This window comes from Trichinella spiralis (assembly GCF_000181795.1).
Source record: "Trichinella spiralis strain ISS 195 chromosome Unknown Scfld6, whole genome shotgun sequence".
Lineage (NCBI taxonomy): Eukaryota > Metazoa > Nematoda > Enoplea > Trichinellida > Trichinellidae > Trichinella > Trichinella spiralis.
Genome location: NW_003526945.1, coordinates 6,035,187 through 6,059,456, shown reverse-complemented (window position 1 = coordinate 6,059,456; position 24,270 = coordinate 6,035,187). Strand labels below are relative to the sequence as shown.

General features: G+C 32.3%; 5 protein-coding genes across 5 annotated transcripts; 1 reads left to right on the top strand and 4 right to left on the bottom strand.

Annotated features, from left to right (window-relative positions):
• Positions 1–651: 651 nt before the first annotated feature.
• On the bottom strand, positions 652–682 carry Tsp_09710a (conserved hypothetical protein; the record flags this gene model as incomplete). Its single annotated transcript, XM_003374360.1, has 1 exon — positions 652–682. A coding segment is annotated over exon 1 (31 nt), but the record flags the coding sequence as incomplete, so codon positions are not given.
• Positions 683–4,616: 3,934 nt separating this feature from the next.
• On the bottom strand, positions 4,617–5,585 carry Tsp_09711 (hypothetical protein). The gene has a single exon (XM_003374359.1). It carries the CDS (start codon positions 5,583–5,585, stop codon positions 4,617–4,619), a length of 969 nt encoding a protein of 322 aa, XP_003374407.1.
• A 3,231-nt stretch (positions 5,586–8,816) lies between these two features.
• Positions 8,817–17,781, bottom strand: Tsp_09712 (putative protein kinase domain protein). The gene is made up of 23 exons (XM_003374358.1): positions 17,719–17,781; positions 17,511–17,588; positions 17,278–17,453; positions 16,493–16,577; positions 16,287–16,431; positions 14,589–15,045; positions 14,406–14,528; positions 14,235–14,343; positions 13,954–14,094; positions 13,558–13,723; positions 13,387–13,493; positions 13,135–13,270; positions 12,935–13,075; positions 12,567–12,628; positions 12,290–12,363; positions 12,016–12,202; positions 11,098–11,527; positions 10,676–10,791; positions 10,422–10,545; positions 10,133–10,358; positions 9,283–9,321; positions 9,083–9,186; positions 8,817–8,872 (listed from the first exon to the last, which is right to left on the bottom strand). The coding sequence occupies exons 1-23, from the start codon at positions 17,779–17,781 to the stop codon at positions 8,817–8,819; spliced, it is 3,345 nt and encodes a 1,114-aa protein (XP_003374406.1).
• A 360-nt stretch (positions 17,782–18,141) lies between these two features.
• On the bottom strand, positions 18,142–20,689 carry Tsp_09713 (conserved hypothetical protein). The gene is made up of 7 exons (XM_003374357.1): positions 20,672–20,689; positions 20,561–20,576; positions 20,320–20,357; positions 19,553–19,598; positions 19,088–19,153; positions 18,847–18,878; positions 18,142–18,252 (listed from the first exon to the last, which is right to left on the bottom strand). Exons 1-7 carry the CDS (start codon positions 20,687–20,689, stop codon positions 18,142–18,144), a joined length of 327 nt encoding a protein of 108 aa, XP_003374405.1.
• A 160-nt stretch (positions 20,690–20,849) lies between these two features.
• On the top strand, positions 20,850–23,800 carry Tsp_09714 (exocyst complex component 8). The gene is made up of 11 exons (XM_003374356.1): positions 20,850–20,931; positions 20,981–21,063; positions 21,117–21,228; positions 21,568–21,678; positions 22,156–22,317; positions 22,356–22,552; positions 22,612–22,792; positions 22,855–22,985; positions 23,049–23,168; positions 23,217–23,325; positions 23,517–23,800. Exons 1-11 carry the CDS (start codon positions 20,850–20,852, stop codon positions 23,798–23,800), a joined length of 1,572 nt encoding a protein of 523 aa, XP_003374404.1.
• Positions 23,801–24,270: the final 470 nt, after the last annotated feature.

Here is a 24,270-nt window from a genome sequence, read left to right as displayed (position 1 = left end):
ACACTATCATTTACGAATGTGAAAATCAGGCAATCCAAAAAGCCCAAATTCTAGGAAAAGGTTTTCGCTGATTTTCGCAAAACAACCAAGTCTATAGCCCATGAAATTTTTAAATTTTCGAGAAAAAGGTTTTTCTTCAGTATTTAAAGAATTGATTTATATCGATCAGAAATTATTAGCGAACTACTATGAACTTATCCGCACTGACTTTGATTGCGTATTTTTTGAGATGTACCAAAATAGTAAAACTGAAAATTGGACGTAAACGACGTTGAAATAGAAAGGAATGAAAAATAAAAGTGCAATATGTGTGCATATAAAATCGTTTGATTAATTTTCACGACGGACGTATCAATGTTTACAGCAACAAAAGATGTTTATTTTAATAGGTCTGTCCCTTCTGTAAATCGAATCTAATCCCTTCTATAAATGTCAAATGCCTAAACAATTAGGTGTTATTCAAAATTTAGATATTTAATTGGAACAGTATTGATTGAATTTATCAGCAAATTATTTTACAATGCGGCGCGCGTTTTTAGAAGCATCCTGTCTATTCCTGTTAAGAACTATCCTGTCTATTAGTGATGTTCCTTTTATTTTTTATGTCTTCTCTATGTCATACTAATGGCGGTTTTCAACGTGTTTACCTACTGGAATATATTAAGTCACGAATCGCGTTCATTTTTAGCTAGAAATTGAAAAACAATAGCTAGAACAACTTTCAAAATAACATCACATAAAAAATAAAGTAATACAAAAATTAATTTTTTGTGCACTGTAAGCATTTTGATAATAGAAACAAAATGAAAACAGTTTACTTTTAAAAGAATATAGTAATGCATATCTTGAAATTAAACTCAGCTTGAAATGAAGGCAAACAATATTGATGAATTATTGCGATTCATGAAAACAATTACATACTAAGATTTTTCTGCTTGGACATTGTATGATATTGACATTATAATCCCTTTAATGCAGTAAAAGATAACTAACACCATATCTTAGAAAGCTGTGTTTTGAAAAATAGTAAATGCTTTTTATGTCCATATAAGGTAATTTAATGCTAATGCACCCATATTTGGAAAAGGATTGATAAACAACAATTACCCAATCCTTGATCAAAACTTAATAGCTAATCAAATGGCAAAGTTATTCACCCAATCACTTATCATAAAGGTTAGGCTTATCATAAAGGTAGGTTATGACATTCAGGCATTAATCATTTTTGAAGGAACATAAAGTTGGTAATTCATTTCAATTAAGCATTACAGAAAGACACATTAATAGGTACAAAATTAAATGAATTATTTCCATTTCAACTTGTTCTGGAACAACATCTTACAAATTAATTAAAAGAAACTGAAAATAAAGGAAAAGCGGATCGCATGAAAAAACAAAATTTTCTGAAAGATGATGAATTTTTATGCATAACCAAATCAAATGCCAATAGAGCTACGTTCGCTGAAAATCACGTATGTTAGATGCCGTTCGAGGAATTTACAGATTGGCTACTTTCCTACATATTAAGAAAGGCGCAATGCGCTAATTTTATGGGAAATTTATATCCATAACAATGTCAACATTTACCATTCACAAAAAGTTGAAATTTGTACGAAATATTTTTGGATATTTTTCGCAAAACGACGGAGGCAGAAAAATAAATAGGAAAAATATAAGGGAAATAAGATATAGATAGTAAAAAAGTGTGGAAGGAAAATGATTTTGTGTACGCTTATCGCAAATGTTTAAATAAACGAGCAATGAAGAGAGAATTATTCACTAACTACTATAAATTTACCCTCATCGCTCCTGATTGCGTATGTCTTGAGATGTACCAAAAAAGTAAAAATTAAAATAGAATTTTAACGAAGTCGAAATAAAAAAAAACAAAAAATCAAAGTTAAATCAATGTGCACGTGAAATGATTTCATTAATTCTTACAACTCCACTATCAATGTTTTTACCCCAAGAATGGAATTTATTTTAATAAGAAATGTTCCTGATTTTCATTTAAACAACAGGAACTTTCGAAATTAAGAACCTTTGTTCACTGAATTTTTTGATTAATTGCAGTTCAGAGACAACAATTATTGAAAACTATCACATTAGAAAGCAATTTTCGTGCAATGTGCGAGTCTTTTTATTCTATAAATTTCAAATGCTCAAACCGTCAGCTTTATCAAATTTCTCAAAAAATCATCGATTATGGGTTATGAAAAATTTACATACCGTTAATTGGCACAAAATTGATTGCACTTATCAGTAAGTTCTCTTACAATACGGCAGAGTTTTTGACAACCATGGAATCAGATTAACTGTGCATACTACCGATACCTATAAAGATTCGAAAAACTACCATGCATGGGCCCAATAGTTTGACATGAATTGTGTGTGAATTTATTTAATTTCTTAGCATTTCAATGACTTTTCACCCTGGGCGACTGCATATTATAGTAATTATGCAAATCCGTATTGCATCGTTGTTAAGTAGCGAAAGTAAATTCAATTAGCCACACATTTGGTATCAATCTGAAGCATAATACATGAAAAAGATGGCAATGGGGACCGCATTCCGTGAAATGTTTGCCTTTTAGCAAAATAAACACAACGCTTACGTTTTGTTTCGCAGGAAATAATGATTATTTAACGGCAATAATTACAGAAATTAAATTCAATTGATCGTTAAAAAAGTTACATAAGTGAAAATCGAACAGATTCGATGTCAAAAACGTTTCATGTGCAAAAATGGGAAGCATCGTTTCATCTGCTTCCATTGAAAGATAGTTACTGAGGAGCAACTTCACTATGCATTGCGGTGGGTCGTACGCCAAATTCAGACGCCCATTATTCCATCACTACTAAGCATGTAGGGTTGAATCTTTTCAAAACACTATCATTTATCAATGTGAAAGTCAAGCAATGAAAAAAGGTCGAAATTTTGAAAATTTATTCCATAAAAGCAGAATCGTATTCGCTGAAATTTTCCACTGCACTGTGATTCATCAATTCCTACAAGTAATGTGAAAATCGCGAAGAAGTTGTTTTTCCTTCTTCGTAAAAACTGCAAAATTTATCACCCATGACAACATGTACGAACTTGCCATAGCCCCCTAAATGATATATTTGTTTAGATATTACTGAATGGAAAACGTCAGCATGGCTTTGCAATTGCAACTTCCGCCAATAAAACTGTTGGCTAATTATGAATGGAAAATGATTTTATTTTATGCATTACAGAAACTTCTTTGTTTGAAATTTTCATGTACGTTATTCGTGGAATTATAATGGATTATAATTCTTTGTGCCATCGTGTAGTTTTCAGAAGAGAAATGTTAAGAACAACAAGATCAAGTGCATTTGTGCAACGCTGATCATCATTACCGCTGTTGGCCAAGTATTCAGGAATGTTTGAAATATTTGAAGCAGGGAAGTAATACATAAGAATTGTATATTATGTGAAATGCGATTTTCACTGAAAACTTTCTGGTTGTCAAATTAATTATTCAGAAGAATTACCAAATGCTCACAATGTATAGATTTATTCAGTGATACAACAATAAAAATTGTATTCTGAAATAGTAACAAAGCAAAAAAATATCAAATTTTGATTATTGGAAGGAGAAATTACTTTTTGCTCAATCAGGGTTAATGTAGCTTTTCGATGCAATGCTTTTCTTCAGAATTTTACACAAGCATCAAAGCAAGAAATTCATTTTGAAAAGAAATTGAAAATCGCTTCCTCATAAAAAGCACTACTTGTAAAGCACTCAATGAAGCTGCTGTTGAGCTTGCTTGTTCGTTTCCAGTGTGAAGTGAACTTGCTTTATCCCCTCCCCCCTTATTATGCTGATCTGCTGAAAGGTGAAAGCCAAATCGAAGTGCTCAATAATAATAACCAGGTTGATCATCAAAAACTGGATTGGTTTTCATGTATTTTTCATCAATTTTGCCTGTAGAAGAGAATAAAGAAAAAGAATAAAAAAGCATGAAATATAAATTGAAAATTAATTAAATAGATCGTCAAAATTATTAAAAAGAAAAGAAGCCAAAGAAGGAATATTAGAGAAAGGAATTAAAGTAAATTTTTTCCACTTACCATCTTTTTGAAAAGCAATTACTTCCTAGAAAAAGTCGTGCATTTTCATCTTCATGGTGCTTTTGCCGTTTTATGATACCAACCAATTGCCTGTTTGAATTTATTTTCCATTTGTTGCATAATTGAATTCTTCTGTTGGAACAGTTAGTTTAGTGACGGAAATAAATTTTTATCACGCACTGAAACAAATTAAAATTAATAATTCATGTTAAAGTGATACATTTTTAGATAGAATTGTTCACCATTTTTGAGATATTTGCTCAATTGTTGTCAATCTTTGTTTAATGCGAAAATTTCATAGCCTAGGAATGCAGTTGAAGTAGATGTGCAGTTTTAATAATTTTCAACCTAGGGAGAAAATAAGCATTTGGTGATTCCCAACGAATGTCTGTAAATTACAATAGCATTTCAATTATATACGTATATGATATTATGATGAAGAATTTACAAAAATTAACTTTTTGAAATTGTAAAAAATGCATTTATTTCCCGCTGAAGATGTCAGTATAATGATAATAGGCTAAAACGGGCTGACAATATTGGAATGTATAAAGAGTTCTTTTAAAGACAAACGAAATTCAGTGGATGTCAATATGCAGATGAAAAAGTTGAGAACCGCATTTAGAACAGTCAGCAAAGAAAACGATCTATACAGAAGTGTAAAGTAAACTTCTGTTGTTTGTAAGAAAGACAGTCGTCTTAATACACGGCCAATAATTTGAGTGATGATCACAATCAGTATAACGCTGCTTAAAGTGCGCATGACGCGCATTTGCTCATGATATTTGATGTAAAATAGTTGAATGAGGTTTCGTTTTTGATACTTAATTGTATTATACCTTGAAAAGAGAATAACAAAGAGATTGATCATTAAAATTCCTCCGGCAATTGACATATTAAAATTTTGTACACTGTGAACAATTTCCCATGAATTCCAGCACAATTCTGGTCCGCAACGGTTAAATGGAATTGGTTTTTTGTGACCTTGTATGCCAATAACTAAGGATAGAGAAAATGAGTAAGTGTAAGCAATGACAAAGAGGGGTACGTGAAATTTCAATAATGACATGTGTCTGTATGAAAGTGGATACGTAATCGCAACTGCACGATCAACTGTCAACACCACTGCTGACATCAGTGCATTATTGTTACAAAAGCTGACAAATGCTGTTCTACTACAGCAGTCAGGATCGGCGGATAATACATCACTGTTTACTGACATATCACGTATGAGTTTCCACGACTGTATGCAACTGTAACACAGACCAGTGAGAAGATCGTTCAATGCCATTGCAGCCATAGTAAGAAAGTAACGGGTTCGAAGTTTTTCCTCTTTAATAAATATGAAAAGAACTAGTGAGCTGGTACAGGTAGCAGTCACTGCTAATAATATCAGTACAATACTGATGCCAATCGTAAGTTCTGCAATAAATGGATTTGCGTGGCTTACCACTTCAACACTTGAACTATTAAACATTTTGATGTTCATTTCTAAAAGAAAGCAGTTGTTTAAAGGCAGTTGTTTTCTTTCATTAAAGAATTTTTAAAAACCTCACTACATAAGGAAAATGTTTCATTTACAAAATAAAAATGAACGAAATGTTAAATAGTCGCGAAACTGATGCGACTTTTTCACAATTGGCATTAATCACACATACATACTGCATTCCTTGTTAATATTTAACCATAATATGATGATGCTTATTAAATTTTTCAGTATGGGCTGAGAGTTGATTTAGCTATAATGAAAAAACTGTAAATCATGCATTTGCAGTACATATGTTAGCAATTCTGTAATATTAAAACATTATCACTATCTTAAATTCACAATTATAATTGATGATCATTTATTTGACAACTGTTACATTTATAATGCATTATTTTAATGGTTTTATTGATGCTCATAATCATCAACGGCAAAACCGTGATACCGTGATCACACATAAATATGTGATATTTACATACTGAAGAAAACAGATTTTTCAAAACAACACTTCATACTTTTTTGAAGCATCATTTACCAATTATTGTAAATTGCAAAATGCAAAAGGTGGCTATGACACATGGAAAAAGGTATATGGTAAAGTTTGAATAAAACTATGCTTTTTATTTCTTGATTATGTGTACGATTCAACAATTAGATTACTTGAAAACGCAAAATCACTCTGTTTTAATTCAAAGTTAATGTAAAAAAAATCACACCATAGCGGAATTTATAAACAAACAATTTTTACAGGGATAATTAAAAGTGAAATTAAATGATGTTTTACAACTTTCAATACTGCACGTAAGCAACAGCTGCGAAGGTGATCTAATGACGATATATATTAACATGATATTACTTTTCGCTTGCTGTAATATCCAAAATATGACGCTGAATGTCATGAAGAACACTTTAACAATATACATATAAATTATAAATGTTTGCTTATTCATTTCAACAACGTTGTTAATATGAATATTTTCAGTTCAGTAACTGCAATTCCATTATTACTGTTATTACTTTTACCTTTCGATATTTAAATATTTAATTTAATTTAAAAATTTATTGAAATTTAAATTCTAAATATTTGTTTAGAATTTAAACTTACATTTCATAATTTAATGGAAAGCACCCATATTTGGAAAAGAGTTGATAAACAAAAATCACCCAATCCTTGATCACAGCTGAATAGCTAATCAAATGGCACAGTTATTCATCCAATCACTTATTAGAATAATTAGCTAATAAAATAGCAGAAGTCATTAGCCAATTACCGAACAATACCCTTACAACCAATCAGCGATCAGCCAATCACAAAAATGGGTCGAATTTTCGCGGATGAGAAATCATAAAAAGCGATTACATTTCATGTCGGTTGGTCGATCATTTACAAGAAACATCACGTTTCTCAAAGATGAAAATACACTGCTGGAAAGATGTCTGAGAATCGATGTTGTCAGGATGTGAAATGAATTTTCCATTCAATCAGATGACTGAATAATTGTCATTGTGACGCGCAAAGATGACTCTGATAATAGGAAATTTAATATTCATACGTTTATTAGGCAATGACGCAACTGTACAGACGAAAACACTCTCCGCCATCAGTATTTGGAAAAATAATGCCCAAAATATCTATCTTATATTTAAAAGAAATAACGCCGCATACAATTTCATTGCAACATTAGTTAGCTTTTCATGATTGAATAAAAATAAAATAAACTGTATCGAATTGAGCCATATCTTTTACAATTTTGAACATATTCTAACAATTTTTTAATTTTAAAAAACTCTCAGAACAAAAACTAACCCATCATCACATGTATTTTGTCAAAAATGGGAAAATGTTACATGTATTTTAATGTTTTCAAAAAATCTTGAAGCTCCATTTTACAATTAGTTAAACAAATCAGTATTATTCATAATTTTAAATTAATACTTGCAATTTTTATATTGTTGTATAAATGCTTGAAGAGAATATTATTTCTGCTATTATCAAATTTAAATAAGTTTTGTTTATCTAATAGAAAAATAAATCCAACAGTCTCATTATTCAATTCAAATAATAAATAAAGTGCGCTCAAATTGTTTACACAGAAGTATTAAAACTGAAACATTATAATAAATACATTAGAAAGAATAAGTCATAATTTTATATCTTATTATATAATTAAATAAATCCATACAAATGTATAAAATTGGAAAATAAATACATCTGGCAGTATAGTTTGCTGTGATGGCTAGTGTTTTTCACTCCTAGTTAGTTAATTTAGTCACTTTTGCAAAATTTCTATCATTATTATGCAAAAATAATTGAAGTTCTAGACAAGCTATTAGTGGATGATCATTATTAAATAAAATGAAAATGTGTAATGAGGTAAAATACAATAATACATACTCACATAGACATATTCACATAGAAAAAAGTGAACAAATTAATTAATCAAATTGATCTATTTACTCGTATTTATTTAACACATACACATCCTAGTTGCTATCATAAAAGTGTACAGCAAGTGATATCGAAATGAACAAGCAAGCCGTGCTCTACCAAGAATTCCAGCAATGTAAACACTAATCATAGAAATTGTTGCAATGGGAGATCCATTGCAACAGAAAAAATATTTATCAATAATTCAGCGTCTAATATCAAGTGACAATGCAAGCAAATATCTCCATTGGCAACAATCTCGTGTTCAAAAAAAAGTAAAATTAATTTTCACTTCTACTACTATTGTCTTGCATATTTGTAGCCATCAGTGATTTTTTGAAAAAGCACGAAAAATCTAATGACAACGTGAATATTTTCCTCAGAGTGTACAAGCAGTCGAGAGCTTTACAGCTGCTCGCAAAGCATTACCTGCGAACGAAAAAATCCTCTTCAACCATTTTTCTCACTGAAAACTATTTGCCGAACAAAGCGAAACAATTAAAAGAGTTCAATGGACTGATAATGAAGCCCAAGGCGATGAAGGATAAGTAGGAGTTGGAGGGGGAGGGGGAAGAGGATTGATAAAGAAAGAAAGAGAGAATCAAATTGCACTAGTCAATCAGCAAGATGTTCTGCATGACTGCTGCTGAAATGAGCAGTAGAAGAAAGAAAATTACATGCCAATTACGTCAAACGCATGATGGTCGATGCAAATCCAGAAACCGTTTCAATTATTTTCAAGCTGCACTAACGTTTACCTAAGTTCTCGATTCCGTTACAATTAATGCTAATTAATACAGAGCAAACTATTGCAAAATGGAAATTTCATTTACGTTTTCAACTAGCTCACCAGATGATGATACTGAAAAAAAGGAAATTTAAGAAAACAAACAGTAAGAAAACAAAAATAATAAATGTTAAAATAAGCCCCTCTGGAAACAAAGAAAAAGAGAATATTCTTACCGCTTTGTTTGTTGAAAGCTAGCAGAAGCAAAATTTGAACAGCAGAAAAATTTGCAAAAGCTTGTATGATTTTCGTTCGTCACAGACTGCCACCAACAACACCGCTCACCACAGCGGATGGATATTTTTCTCCATATCAGCTTGTCTCCGTCAACTAATATAGTATAAAATTTGTAAATTTTCTTTCCACATCTTTGCATCCAATACTTTTCCCTGAAGACGTGGTACGCAATGAATAAATTATGCGCTGTTCATTATTGCTGCAAGGGTAGTTGAGCAACGTTCGTTAATCACTTGCCAGTAAAGTACCGTGTCATTCGATCACTGTCCATTACACAGGTGAAAATGCTGAAATGATTGACATAATATGATGAGGAAGCAAAGATAGGAAAGGCACAGAGAATGCCAAACTGAATCGATCGATCACATCAATTTTCTGCAGGTTCATCATTCCATTCTGTATGAAAAATAAAGACAAATTTTAATGAACAAATCAATTTATTATATAAAACTGAAACTGTGCTGGTCAAAAAGTGAAAATGAAAAAAAAAAACAGAAAATAAATACAGTTGCTCAACGACAGTGTGCAAAGAGATGAGGTGAAATGAGAGATATGAGAACAAGAATAAATAAATCAAATTTAAATGAATGATGAACACTGCCGCGATAGCAGTAAAGGCAAATTATTCAAAATTTTAAAACAGACGTTAAGCATAGGCAGAGCAAGCCAGTGTGCAAATAAATAAATAACAAGAACAATTGGTCCACGAAAAATGAATAAGGAGCATCATAAAACGAATAAGGCTAGTACTATAAAAACGTGATCCGGGGCAGCAACAAAATTACATAAAAACGTTTCATCTCTTAAGCACCAAACAAACAGAGTTTCAATAAATAGAAGAAAATTAAAGGCATAGATTAATGAATGAATGAGCTTATAAACTGAGAATAAGTGTTATTTCAGTATGAATCCATGTTCAATGATCATCGGCACGGTGGTCATCGGATTTCTTTTTGGAATTCCCCGCAGTCACAGCTGGATTGCTTCGGTGAGCAGAGGCCAGTGCAGTGTACGGCTTGTAAGGCAACCGCAAAGAATCCCTTGAATGAATGCCAATAAAAATACAGAAAATTACAACAAACCCTTCTTCTCTCTCACTTGTGGACACTGGAACCAGACGATCTGGCAGTTTTCAAAAAGTCACCGCCTTTTCGAAAATTTTCCATACATTTTCGAATTCTATTCACCCAAACTTTGCACTCGTCGGCGGATGACACCATCAAAAGCAGATCGCGAGCCAACATCGGATCGTAATTCACACGGCATGGAGCCACGTCTCGGTCATGCTTTTCCAAATGATCTTTGTGAATTTTCACATGACATCCTTGAAATAGATATTAAAAAAACACAATATATTAAATAAGAAATTAAAAAAAATTCAACCCACTCTTGCACTCTAAAGCCGGAGGTGGCTTGAGCACGTTCCACAGTTGTTTGCTACAAATGTCACAGGATGTTGGGCTGTGAAATGAAATCGCTATAAAATCATGCCCCTTGTGTGACATCACGTCCTAAAAAAACAAATACGAGCAATATGACGGATGGATAAAAATGAAAAAAAATGCTTGAAGCAACAGCAACAACAACAAAATAAATAATCAACCTCCTTTGTCACGTCCACCGATTGAGGTTGAACTTCACCGGCAAGACGGCTCTCCCCTTCGCCAGCATAAATAATTTGAAAAATACGTGGTATTTCTTTTTCTTCGGCAAATCGCACATCCGCATTAGTGACATGTCGTACATGGTAAAATTTCCTGGAAAATTCACAACGAAATATAAATAAACAGTAAATAAATAATTTTCATTTTACTCAATATCCAAAATAATGATAGCATTGGATGGATTTTGTTTATCCGCTTCGTTGTTGTAGATGAAAATTTTTCTACTCGACAAGACCGCGAAATGTTTCCTCCAACCTTTCTTTTTCGTTGTCACTCCGTGCGGAATCCAAACACCACTTTCCAATCTCGCATCTGCACCAATATGAAATGGAATAAAAAAATTTTCCATTATTATTTTTAAAAAAAACATGATCAACAACAGACCCGCACAACTTTCACCATTGTTGAAATCGACCACCTCGGCCAGACTAGCCGAATCGACACTGCAAGTTTCACTGAGAAGCATGTGCAGCTTCTGCTGGAGCAATTCCAACTCCTCCTCTTTGCATTCCAATTCAATCAGCAGTCGTTCTTTAGCTTGTCCCTCTTCGTACAAAGTCGCCTGCAAATCACTCATCTCTTTCTGATACATGGCCACCATTTCGTCGTATTTTCGTTTCTCCTGATGAAAAGCAAAGCAAAATACAAAATCACATACATATCCCAGTAAGCACGCGCTCACGGTCAATAAAAATAATACACATACTTGCTGCACATCCTGTTGCAGTTTTTTGAATTCTTTGTCTTTTCGCTTAAGCTCGTCTGCTCTGTATCCCTTTTTGTTCTGCGTGCTCTTCTTCTGCATCACCTCAGTCAATTTATCTATAGCCTACAAATTATCAACACAACAGCCATTATTAGATTGAATTTGAGCAAAATATTCCCCTCTCAGAAACTAATAACGCCTCATTAAAATAAGCTTACTAAAAATAAATATATAATTTCACTTCACATCCTATGCATAATCGATTTATCCATCCACTTACACTTTTCTTCAACTGTTGTTCTTTTTCGTACATTTTTTTCAACTGTTGAATCTGTTCGTCAGTTGATGTTGACATGGAAGTTTTTCGAGACAATTCTAAAATCAGAATTATCGTGAAAAAAAAAAAGAAAATTCAAAATTTTTGACATTCCCAGTCGCACCTTGATTCACATTTTCCAAATTGACGTTCAAATTGTCGTGCGCTTTGCGCAGCTCTTCAATAGTCTGCAAATAGGCACGTTCCTTCTCCTTGAACTACAACAAACAAACAAATAAATAAATAAACCAACTTGAAAATAAATAATTTCAAACAAACATACAAACAACAATACCTGATCAATAATCGCATCTTTGCTAGTAATTTCCTGCTTATGACGGTTGGACAAACGTTTCAGTTCAATCTCCAGCATCGCTTTCTCCTTTTCACGATCAGACAACGAATCTTCAGCCAAACGACGAGCTTTATGATCCATTTCCAATTGCAATTGTACAGCTTCCACTTGTCGAGTCAAATTTGATCTGTACAATGATTATTTGGAAAAAAAATTAATTAAAAAAAAATAATCCATATTTTCAACATGTTGTATATCCTTTTGGACAACATACTTCACAGTATTCAGTTCTTCGTCTCTGGTTGAAACCAATTCTTTCAGTTCTTTCGTCTGATTCTTGTACAATGACTAGAAATCAGATAATGAAATTAATTGAGAGGGAAAACAGAAAAATAATTCCCATACATAAAGACACTGATGTGTTTCCAGTTGATCTTCAACGTCTCTGAGTTGGGATTGGCTGATGGATTTGCATCTAAAATAATGTGGAAAAAAGAAATATGATCATCCCCATCGAAGAAGAATCGAACACCAAATCAAATAAAACTCACTTTCGTAGTTCGTTGGAAAAAAATTCCAACTGTGAACATTCTTGCTTCAGAATGGAAATTTCCTGCATACAAAGAAAAAGCACATAATAGTAATAATAATAAAATGGCAATTTGCAATGCAAAAGTAACAAAAAAATGTCCATCGACGACAAACCCGTTCCAAATTTGCTTCGCGGTTCTTCAATGTCGTTATTGTGCTCATCGCCGTACCCAATTCACCCTGAAGTCGGATTCGCTTATCCGCTTCCACTTCCAGCTGACCGGTCAACTCTTGAATCTGTTGCAAAGAAAAAAAACCCTGATCATCATTCCACAAACAAACAAAAATTATCTGCTATATTAAGCAACCTTGGATTTCAAATTTTCACCCTCCATGCCCAACTGCTGAATTTGATCACTGAAATGGTCACAGTCCAACGACAACACTTTACGCTGGCGTTCCACATCGTTCAACTGCTGTTGCAAAGAATGTCGCAACGTCTCTTCATCACGCAATTTCTTTTCCAATTCTGCACAATAAAAAAAAACTGCATATTCTATTACATCCTCGAAGCTGCTATATACTCACCGCTTACAAACGTCGATTCGGATTTGCACTGTTCGTTGCCAATCTGAGAACTGTTCAACGAATTTTGATAATTTTGCACCTCTTGTTCATATTTATCACGCAAATTTTTCAACTCCAATTCTGTTATCGAATATTCCTGCAACAATTTCACACTGACATTAAATATATTTTCAGTTTTTCAATAAAAATTAATATAAACCCCTTTCCCCCTGGCCAAGAGAATTTATACCACCAAAACAACAAATGGATCACCTTTTCCAAATTGTGTTTCTTTTCTGTCAAAGTTTGATTCTCATCGGACAATTTGGTATATTTTTCTCTCAAATAATCCAGCTTGATTTGCAACGCATCGTTACGTTCTACAAATAAATAATCTTTTCGATCGTTAAAAAAAATGATTTTTAATAACAATTACAGCATCACCTTTAGTGGACAACAATAGCTGCGATTGTTGGGTAGATTGAGCGCGTTCAGCGTCCAATTGAGCTTGGACTGATTTCAAATTTTCTTGCGCCTCATCACAATGACTAGTCAATACATCATATTTGATGCGCAATTCTCGCAAAGCCAGATCTTGATTATTGTACGACTAAAGATGAATAAATTTTCAAAATTTAAATATTCCACTTATTACTTTCTTTTTCAAAACAAAAACAGAAAAATCTACACGCGTACTTCTTGCAATTCGTTGAAAAGTGTGCGAAGCTTTTCCTCGCTGTCGCACTGCAATCGAATACGTTCATTCAACTCAGAAATCTGAAAGCATAAAGAACAAAGAAAAAATAATAATAATTAAAATTAAAAGAAAACAGCATTTACTTGACGGTCCATATCAATCGCATGTTCGGATTTGGTTTTCCTTTCCGCATTCTGCAAATTGTCATACTCACTTCGTACATTAATAAGCATTACTTCCAGTTGTTTGCGATTTTCCAATTCTTGTTCCAACTTTCTCGATGTCTGCACAAACAAACAACTCGTTTCATATAATTAAGATGAATTTACAACAATTACAATAACGAAATCAATAATAATAATAATAATAATGAATTTATCGTGATTTTTTCCATTAAAATAATATGCAAAGCTTCGTTTTCTACCTCTTTGAGTTCAAGACGAACAGCAGCCAGTTCTTTTTCCAATTTCAAACAGTCAAATTCGATCGAACTGCTGTCTGCATTGACCTGCTGCAAACAAGCATCGGCTAATCTGTAACAGTAAAAATGTGCATATTATTTGGTTATTTTTGAAAAAAACAAATCCCTTCAAACTTTTTAGTTTCTTGAACCAAGCCCAGTTCACTGGCATATTGTTCATTTTGCATGCTGAGTCGCTGCAAATCCGACTTGGCGTCGGCCAACGTTTGCTGAGACACCGCCAAACATGCCATTGGACTGTAATTTAAAAATGATATAAATATAATGGATAACAAACAACAAACAAACAAATAAAACCTAAATTCTCTTGAATATGTGAAACCAATAAACGGCAACTGATTGCCTGCAAATGCTCTTGGAAGTTGAAAACTTTCTTGAGGAAGACCCTCCTTTTCGATGTTATCAAAATTTCTCGTATCATCGTCACCGGTCAAATCGGGTACTACCGGTGGTCTTGCTAAAAATTTAAACCAATCATCCAAACGCAATGGTGAGAGCATGCAGAAAATTTTTCCAACATTACTGTTCTGTATAGTATTCCAATCCCACTCGTCGTTGACAAAAAACGTATGGGATTTGATCTCAGCTACACCCTGTCGTCCAAGACGTACATTTCGATTCGACAAAAACTTGCAAATAATATCTTTCGCAGCATCCGAAATTGAAACGTCGTCCGGAAAAGTCAAAGTACTTTGGTGGTTCATGATCTTCGAATACGTGGCCACCAACGAAGTGGCATAAAACGGTGTTTCACCTGAACAAAATGCAAAATTTCAATAATTTTTTTTTCAAATTTATCACATATTACAAAATAAAAACATGCCTTTGATGAACCACAAAACAGAAACTGACAACAGTTTGAAAAATAAATGAAATTCTACTGTAAAATGTTATCATTCACAGAATTTTCATAAACCACAAATTGTACCTTGTTTCCATTCTCGCCTGAGAAAAAATCCACTGCCAAATCAACAACTACCATCTATTAAATTTATTTCATCAAAACATACTTCTCACATAAACACATACAATTAAAATTAATTCAACAAAAATGTTGTCGACTATATTGTGAAAAATTTTTGAAGTTTTCAACTTGCATTCATCTTACCCACTGAAACCATAGTAAATAGAAAGAAAACATCATCAACAAAAAAATTTTAACGTTTACTTTCCTGAAGGCAAAACCAAAACTTACATCCAAAAAAGCGTAATCTAAACACTATACTATAAGCAAGTCATAAAATAATGACAACAAACTATACATATAGGTAAAACAAATTTGTTTTTTATTATCTTTATATTATTCAATGTGTTACTTTTTCCCATTACAACATTCAATCATCATTACATTGTTTGATTTAAAATAGTCACAATTCAAAAAAAATCTTAATCATATACAACAAAACAACTGCATATTAGAAATTCAAGACAAATTACTAAAAAAAGTAACTGTTTTTTGCTCAATTTCAACAGATGACAAATAAATTGATATGATTAATATCAGTCGCTTTATTCATGCAAACCTAAGTTGCTTTCTTGAAAAAAAAGGGATTCAAATTGAAAAAAAATCCCACGTTAACGTCATTCATTCTCTTTTCAAAATTGAATCCAAAGTAAATTTAGCCTAACACACGTAAATAAACAGAAAAACTGTTTCTGAAATTACTTAGTGCATTCCCGTATACCCCTATTTCACTAGTGCAACTATGATAAAAATTCACTTTGAATATCAGTAATCATAAGAAAAGTACACAAAGCTATTGTTCAATACAGCAATTTCGAGATTACATTTCCGAAATGCTTTACGTATATAATGTTGCCGAACATAAATAAACATTTTGTATCATTTTTCAAGAATCAAATTTCGTGATTTATATTCAGAAAGCTTCACATGCTGACATATTTTCGAATAAAATATAAAAAAAAATTTGATTTTTTTTCTAAACTACCCAAGAAAAATATTTGTCAAGTTCAATAAACAGCATGTTTGCTTACCGACTAACATTTCGTAAATGAATACACCAACGGACCACCAATCACATTCTCTACCGTAAACACCTTCACTACCTTGAGAGCGCAAAACTTCTGGACTAATGTAATCTGGTGTACCGACAGCGGTGCTACAACGCACCAACCCGTCCTAAAATATCATTAATAAATTTAAACCAATTTCATGTAAAAAATTAGTAAAACAATCTTACTGAATCCATTTTCACGCACGTACCAAAATCAGCCAATTTTACATGTCCAGAAGCACTGATCAACATGTTGTCGGGCTTAACGTCTCTAAAAATAAAATTTTTCAAAGTTTTAAAAAATAGTGACAAATAAAATATTATACAATGAAAACTGTTTAGAAATTTCCAATATTGAACAGGAAATAAAGAAGTATTATCTAGGTAAATTATGTGTGCTTTCAAAGCAAGTATCAAAACTGCTAAAAGCGAGACATTATTGCGTCATTGTGAAACAGCAATGCTAAATAAAAAACACAGCAACGCTGTGCAGCAAGACGCTTTTAATCATCAAATAATGAAAATATAAATCAATTTCACATAATTTCAATATATAAAGAACATTTATATTGATTGAATCCATAAGAGCTTTATTACAGAAATTTTTTTTACAATATTCTTTCTATATAATTTGAAAATTTAAATATATGTACGCATGTTAAAATAAAATGGTGTTGATTCGAATTCTCAATCAACCTTCAACAAATTTTGCTTAAGATGAGATTCAAGGTTGAGGACTTTGGTGTCGTAATGCTCGCCTCGACACCTCCTTGACCTTTCTCAACTGTCGACCAGTTTTTATCACATGCTTGACCCCTCACCGAGTTGATCAACTCTGTCATAAATGATGCACTCGCCCACCCCTTGCATTTACAAAGTTTCACCTATCCACTTAAAATCAATAATCGATACTGCAGATCGTTAATTTCAATCTTACTTAAATAATACTTATGGAGAATTATATCGCATACCTGTGTATGTAACCCATCGAGTGTATCGCGTCCAATCCCAAAACCACCTCGGCTGTGTAAAACTTTGCCCATTTCTCCGGAACGTCATAATTAGCCATCAAATTGACCAAATCTCCACCAGGCATGTATTCCATTACCATGTAAAGATACTTCAAATCTTGGAACGCGTAATGAAGCTTCAATAAACAAATACACGTTCATTATTTGCAAAAGTGCAAAATGTCTGCTGTTACTTTAACAATCCACATTGGATCAGCGTACGCCATAATATCTCGCTCTTCCCAGAAAAATGCTGAGTCCGCACGCTTGATCTAAAATAAAAAGATGGAAAATAAAAAAGGTAACAAAGGGAAAAAAACAAAAAATGTTGACCATTTCGAATTTATTTAAAAGTTTCATAGCATAAACTTTATTAGTACGCTTGTGACGAACCAGTTGTACCTCACCAAATGCACCGCGACCAATTACTTTGATTAATGTAAAATGACTAGCTCGCATACGCATTTTGTTAATTTCATCAACTGAACTTCCATCTGAAAAGAAAAATACAAATGCAAAACCAACATATTTAAAAATAAATAAAAAACAGCTGTAAACTTACATCGCTTTAAAAATGTTTCAATATTTTTATTGCGTTGACTCGAATGAAAATCACAATCACCGACCAAAGCAGTAAAAGCATCCTTAAGTAACAATTAAACAAAACACAACTTATATTTAAAAATTTTGAAAACAGCAAAATTTTCTTTCTGAATTATACCAAGAGACTGTCAATATTCACAGTCGATGAAGAATCAACCAGTTTTTTGGAAAGCATAAACAAACAATCTTCAAAAGAGGGCTCCACTTCTTTAAAACCGTTCATCATCCCTCTCGTTCAGAAACAGCAAACACTTCTTGAAACGCAAAAATCAAAGCACCAGCCCACTTGGGCACTGCTGGAAATATGTTCCTCTCAAACAAAGTAGTAAGCACCTAGAAAAAGAAAAAAAACGGAATTATAAGCAACACAAACCATTGCGAAAGACAACTAGAACAGCGCAAGCATTGTAACAAGACAAACGCCGAATCATTATAAAAGTGCAAGTGAACGACCTTGTGAAGACAGGTGATGCATAATTTTTCACCTGCAATTCACTTGTCAAGGCTAAACAGCAAAATGAAATACTACACAGCGATTATAAGCAAACATTATAGAAAAGCCAACAACACTGACCACAGGGCTAACTTCAACGTATCGTTTCGAAGCATGAAAAACAAAAAAAACTTTTTTAATAAAAGAAAACGCCTAAGAACAAGACAAAAAGAAAAGTAATCAATCACAGTGTTAAGCAAAAGAGCACGCAACTGCAACTTAGAACTAGTTTCATTTTCAAGCGACTGCAAGAAACTACAGTAAACATTTATATTCAAGAACAACCTTTTCAAATACGTTATCATGTTGGGATCACGTGCGAAATGTTACAAGTGAAAATACCTTTAACTGTCATAGTAAGAAATAAATAACAGCAAGAAAATTAACAACAATGAATTTACCCAAAATTATTTTCATTCTAACACACCATTTACCGCAAAATACAAGCGTGAACAAATAAACACCGCTGAATGACAAAAATAAACAAAAAAACTTAAATTGTGAAAAATCAAAAACATCAAATTCTTTCACTCGGAAATTCAATAAAGTAAAAAAACTGAAGTGAAATTTCTAACAAGGTAATATAAATATATCACCTTCTTTTAAATCGTACACTTCTTGGATATTATAAACTGTAGGTAGATGACGACGCAGCTTCACTAACACTTCAATAACGTCTTTCGAACCTCAGTAAGCGTAAGAGAGCTAAACGCCTTAACCGGCACTCTGCTCGACACCCAACTAAAAAGTGATGGTTAGGCGGCAAAAAAAGCAAATATGTAGTGGCGTAACCTACTTTTCTACAGTAATCTAATGTGCAGGTCCGATTATTCAAGATAAAATAAAGTTAAAAATTTTTTAAATTCTATGAAAAAAATTTAAAAAATCATTTTTGTGAAACTATTAAATATTTTAATGCAATATATTTAAAAATTAATCAGAATTAACGAAAAATATTTCCTCACCAGTATATGAATTTGCCACACTTTAAAGTTTGAAAACAATCACTAAAAAAATTTAAATCAGCATGTTTATTAATAGTACATTTCCAATAAAAAAATAAAATATTTTTTGAAAGAAATACACGCAGTAAAGTACTGATTTAATGAAATTCCAATTTATTATCATTAATTATAATACATCCTATGCGACAGCTACTGATGCATTTTCTTAGGTAAATGTAGTGCTAAAATTTTATTATTTAAAAAAATAAATTATTGCAAATAAACCTGTAGCAATTATAAAATGGTAATTATTAAAATTGAAAAAACACATGGCGTTGCGTTGATTTAAAATGACTTTTATAATTAATATGTCTAAATTTTCAGATATGCAGCAGCTGAAAAAATTATACATCTGTTTATCTAATCAGACAAACAAATATACTTTAAAGCTGAAAAATATTTCAGCAATTTCAGAAAGTTCAGCCCAATTATTGTTCTATAATGTCCAACTGTTGAAATGATTTCTAACTGTCATGTCAATGAGTTGTGTTTATAAAGCTTCATTTATATGACAAATTTCACTGCGCTGACAAAATCATTTTTGATTAAATAGTCAAGGGAAGATAAAATCTGTTGTACTGCAGTGTGTCAAATTGTTGAACTAGTTAAAATTAGTGGAGCTGATAAATGTAAAAGCAAAATTGTTAACACGAATAAAATTCAAATTCATAAATGATTTCACATAATATCAGTTTGTATAATGCTTTACCTATCTGTCACCATATTTCAGTGTTATCAGGTACAAAATATTTTTTTGTCACTGCAGCTCGATCAAATTTCTAGTACAGCACTATAATAAACATAAAAAAGCGATTGTTATGAACATTTCGAGCAATAACAAAATTTTATGCTTTAAAATTAATTTTAAAATGCTGAAATTATGAACAGATAAACTGAATTTACTTTATTGTTTTTTAATCCAATACCTTTTGTTATTATTACTGTAATTTAACACAATTATTTTTTATTTTGAATTTTCAAGCATTTTGACGTATTTTTGCATTTTCAAAATTAAGAAGTAACCATATAACTGTTATGGAACAATGAAGAATTTCATATTATAAAGATTTCTTACATTAACCATGAAATTATCTAAATCGCAAATGGAAAAAGAGCTTAGTGAAGAAAATTACGATCCAAATACCTGTACGTGAGTAGTTCTAAAACAATGATTTTTAGTTAAAAGTTATAAATAAAATATATTTAGTTCTTCAAAATAACTGGAAAAGCGGTTCTGCAGATGATACTCGCAAACTGAGAGAATTGCGATCATCTGTTCAATTTCTAGCAGAGGATTTCTCCGAATCAGTAAAGAAAAATGTATTTTATAATTACAATCAGTTCATTGAGACATCGAAAGAAGTTTCACGTAAGCAACTTACACTTGTAGTGATTGTCAATGACGTTGATTTCAACTAGGACTTGAAAACGATATGGTTCACCTCAGTTTGATCATTGGCGAGCAAAAATGTGTGATTGAGTCAATGATGAATACTTCATTCAGTCAAATTCGAGGTCTGTTGGAAGATTTTTAGTTTGCGATTACATGAAATATGTCGTTCAGGTGATTTTCGAAGTTTCTCTCAACAGATACCAGAAAGGCGAAACTTGACCCAACAGCTCTTGGAGATGGTCGACGATTGTTGTGTAAGATATATTTGGTTCATTTCATTTGAAGAAAAAATACTGAAACATTTCAGCATCTTAATGAAAATGTGGAACGAGAACTTATTTACGAGAGCGATCTAACACAGCTTCATCCAGAAACAATGGCCGTTATGCAACAGATTCATGCTTTGCTCTTCACTGATGGTTTGATGTTGACCGTTTTTTCGCCGAAGAGGTTTCGCGTTGACGTTTTGTTTTTCTCTAAAATTATTTTCTAAAATATTTTTTTAAGCATGAAAGGTGTATCTAGTCAGCTTGGACAAACTAGATACAAGTTTACCGCATTCTATGAGGTTGAAAATGTTGCTTTCATAAATGTGAAAGACAACGATAATTGCCGAAATGTATTCAAACTTCTCGTTTTTCCACAACAGAGCTATTACAAATGCGAAAGCACTTTAATTAAAGTGTGGCCATTTGCGCATATGTGATAAATTCCAAATCTAAAAGCAAATGTTTAGAGGTGTTGGTTTGAATCTTTAGAACGCGCTAAAAAGTCTATGATTCGTCAAGGTTCCTTGATGCGTCAAGCGACGATTCGAATAAAGACTGAAAAGAAAAGACTGTGTGATCAGGCTACTATAAACAATCAAAGTATGTAAACAATATTTCTTAGCCAGATGTTAAAAGTTAAAAAAGGTTGTTTAAATGTGCGTTTATTGTAAAGTAAAAGTAGTCAAGGGTTGCTTATTTATTTCGTTAATTTTATTTTTCCAGCGTTTTTATACTTTTCGACTATATTTCTTATTAACTGATTCCTCATTGCTGTTGGCATATGCAAATCACTTTTTTATTGGTTACTGTATTACTGTAGGTTGTCAGGTTTGAATAAACCGTGTATTAGAATATTCTTTGTTAATATGGTGTTTTGGGAAATGAAAGTATTTATTTTTATCAGTCTTTTAAATTTAATGTTTAAATTATTTTTGACATTTTGATAACGATATATGGTGAATGATTAGTGACACATCAGTGCATCATTTTATTCTTTTTTTGTGAAAATTTAATAAGAACTGAATCCGATTTTGCTAATCATATTATTTTAAAAGTTACGTGTATACAATTTTGTAGGTTTGGATAAGGATCAATCAGCAAACAGTTTTGGAAAGTATGATTCAGGTTTGGATGTGGAATGGATACGAGAATTACCGGATGAATTGGACGTGTGTATTGCACAGCGAGACTTTGATTCTGCACTTGAATTGCTTACTGAAGGCACTGAGTATTATTTGTGTTTGATGTTTTTGTAATGTCTTTTGTATGTCGTTTAGCTAAGGACTTTTTGGCGGAATGCTGCAACACCGATTTGGTCAAGGAGATGACTGAAAAATTTGAACAGAAACAAAATCAGTTGGCAGAGAAGCTGATGATTGAATTGAAGCCTGCTATGGACAAGTACCTACAAGGTGGACCGAAGGCAACTAGAAAAACTGTGCTACTTCTTATCAAATTGGATAAAGTTTCGCAGGTAAACTTTTATTTTCTTGCCTAACTGAATTTTTCAATGTTGACGCGTTTTGGTTCTAGGCATGCGATTTATTTTTGAAAAATCAGTCGGCAAGCATTAAATATTTGGTCAAAGAATTGAAACTAATTGACAATCCATTCAGTTATGTGCAACAATTGAATAGATTAGTCTGTAACACATTAGCCGAAACTGTACAAGAGTTTCGAAAACTTTTTGCTGATTATCCATTATGTTTTTCTGGTACATTTAAACTTAGATAATTGCTTGGTTATTTGTGTGGTTTTCATTTATCACTTTTTAAGTTTTGATTCTGTGGGCTAGCGGTGAAATGAAAAATTATGCTTCATTATTTATTCGACATATATTTCAATCAGGTCTTAATCTGAAAGCAACCGCCCGCTGCATCAAATTAGCTTTCGAAGGTGCTGAAGTGGTAATAGAAGTTGGCATTTTATCCGTAAATATGTTTTTATTGTCACCTTATTTTCTGGTTTAGCTAATGCAATCGAATTTGGATTTGAAATTTGAACTTGAGATGCTTTTTGAGCCGCACATTGAAAAAATGTTGGACGAAACTGAACGGCTATTGATCGATGCCATGAAGCTTAGAATCGCGGTAAGCAGAATTTGCTGGTTAATTCATTTTTGCACTGTTCTCTCATAGGAGGATCGTTGGAGACCTTATAATTTACGAAGCAAGGCAAGATTAAATCAATATATATCTGAAATGAATGAACTTCATTTGGACATATCAGATTTTGTGTTCGGTAGAGGTAAATGTATTTTTGTAAAATTCTGCTAACTGTTTCACTAATTTGACAAACAGTTTAAAACAACTTGAAGACTTGATTTTTCTTTACCTTCTTCTACTTCATTTAAATTAAGCATTAAACAGTTGAATGCTTCTTAGTCTTGCAAATGGGCAATTGAAATTAATACCTTTAATTAATAATTTTGCTTTCAGAAGACTGCCGTCTGTCGCTTACATCTCAGATATGCAGTTTTGCTCGTGCTGTTGTGCCGCTTACTTATGAACTTTGTGAATTAAGACAGTCGGCAGAATTCATATCCAATGCTATTGACCAAATGTTGTTCCATATCTGGGAAATAGAACTGAACTATTTGAAAGACACACCTGATTGTATACCGAAAGTGAGGCTTGATTTATATTTCACAAATACTGATGACAAGTTAGTTGCTTTGCGTTTTGATTCACCACTGCTTGCTTTAGGAAATTTATGCGGATAATTTGAAATTTTGCGTTGGTCGTCTGCTTCCTCTTTGTGAAAAAATCTATACTGAATCTAGTAGTGTTAAAAATTTCGATCTGCTTAAGTGCTTATTGGAAGAACTGGCTTCTGACCTTCTTACTTTTTATGAACCATTTCATATCCCAGAATCTAAGTATGAAGTACTCGGCGAAGTTTAATTAATGTTTATTATTTTAAAGAATTTTGAAATAAAGTTTTTACAGATTTTATTATATTGTTCATAGTTAATCTAAAGCTCGCAAAAAATCATAATTTACACTAACGTATAATACTTACTTTTTTACACTAATACAATAATGTACTCTAAAATTGACAATCGTTGGTTGTTGGTACTACGTTGGTATTACAATCTAAAACAAGTAACTCCTAAAATAACAATTACCTCGTCATATTTTTTGTGCATTTCATTCATACATAAGTTAGCAAATAACGTCAGAGATAAAGGCA

Bases quoted from the DNA above. Each gene is read 5' to 3' on its own strand.
- Tsp_09712 (XM_003374358.1), bottom strand. From the start codon at position 17,781: ATGCGTATGCGAGCTAGTCATTTTACATTAATCAAAGTAATTGGTCGC. The intron at 14,095-14,234 runs GTAGAAAACGAA...TTGTTTGTGCAG, and splicing joins TTCGTCTTGAACTCAAAGAG to ACATCGAGAAAGTTGGAACA. The intron at 8,873-9,082 runs GTGAGCGGTGTT...CCTTTTTTTCAG, and splicing joins AAAAATATCCATCCGCTGTG to TATCATCATCTGGTGAGCTA.
- Tsp_09713 (XM_003374357.1), bottom strand. The intron at 19,154-19,552 runs GTATTATAATTA...ATCACTTTTTAG, and splicing joins CAGTAGCTGTCGCATAGGAT to TTGGGTGTCGAGCAGAGTGC. The intron at 18,253-18,846 runs GTAAATGGTGTG...TTCTTTTTCTAG, and splicing joins GTTCACGCTTGTATTTTGCG to GTGCTTACTACTTTGTTTGA.
- Tsp_09711 (XM_003374359.1), bottom strand. From the start codon at position 5,585: ATGAACATCAAAATGTTTAATAGTTCAAGTGTTGAAGTGGTAAGCCAC.
- Tsp_09714 (XM_003374356.1), top strand. From the start codon at position 20,850: ATGGTTCACCTCAGTTTGATCATTGGCGAGCAAAAATGTGTGATTGAG. The intron at 20,932-20,980 runs GTCTGTTGGAAG...TATGTCGTTCAG, and splicing joins TTCATTCAGTCAAATTCGAG to GTGATTTTCGAAGTTTCTCT. The intron at 22,553-22,611 runs GTAAACTTTTAT...TTTTGGTTCTAG, and splicing joins AATTGGATAAAGTTTCGCAG to GCATGCGATTTATTTTTGAA.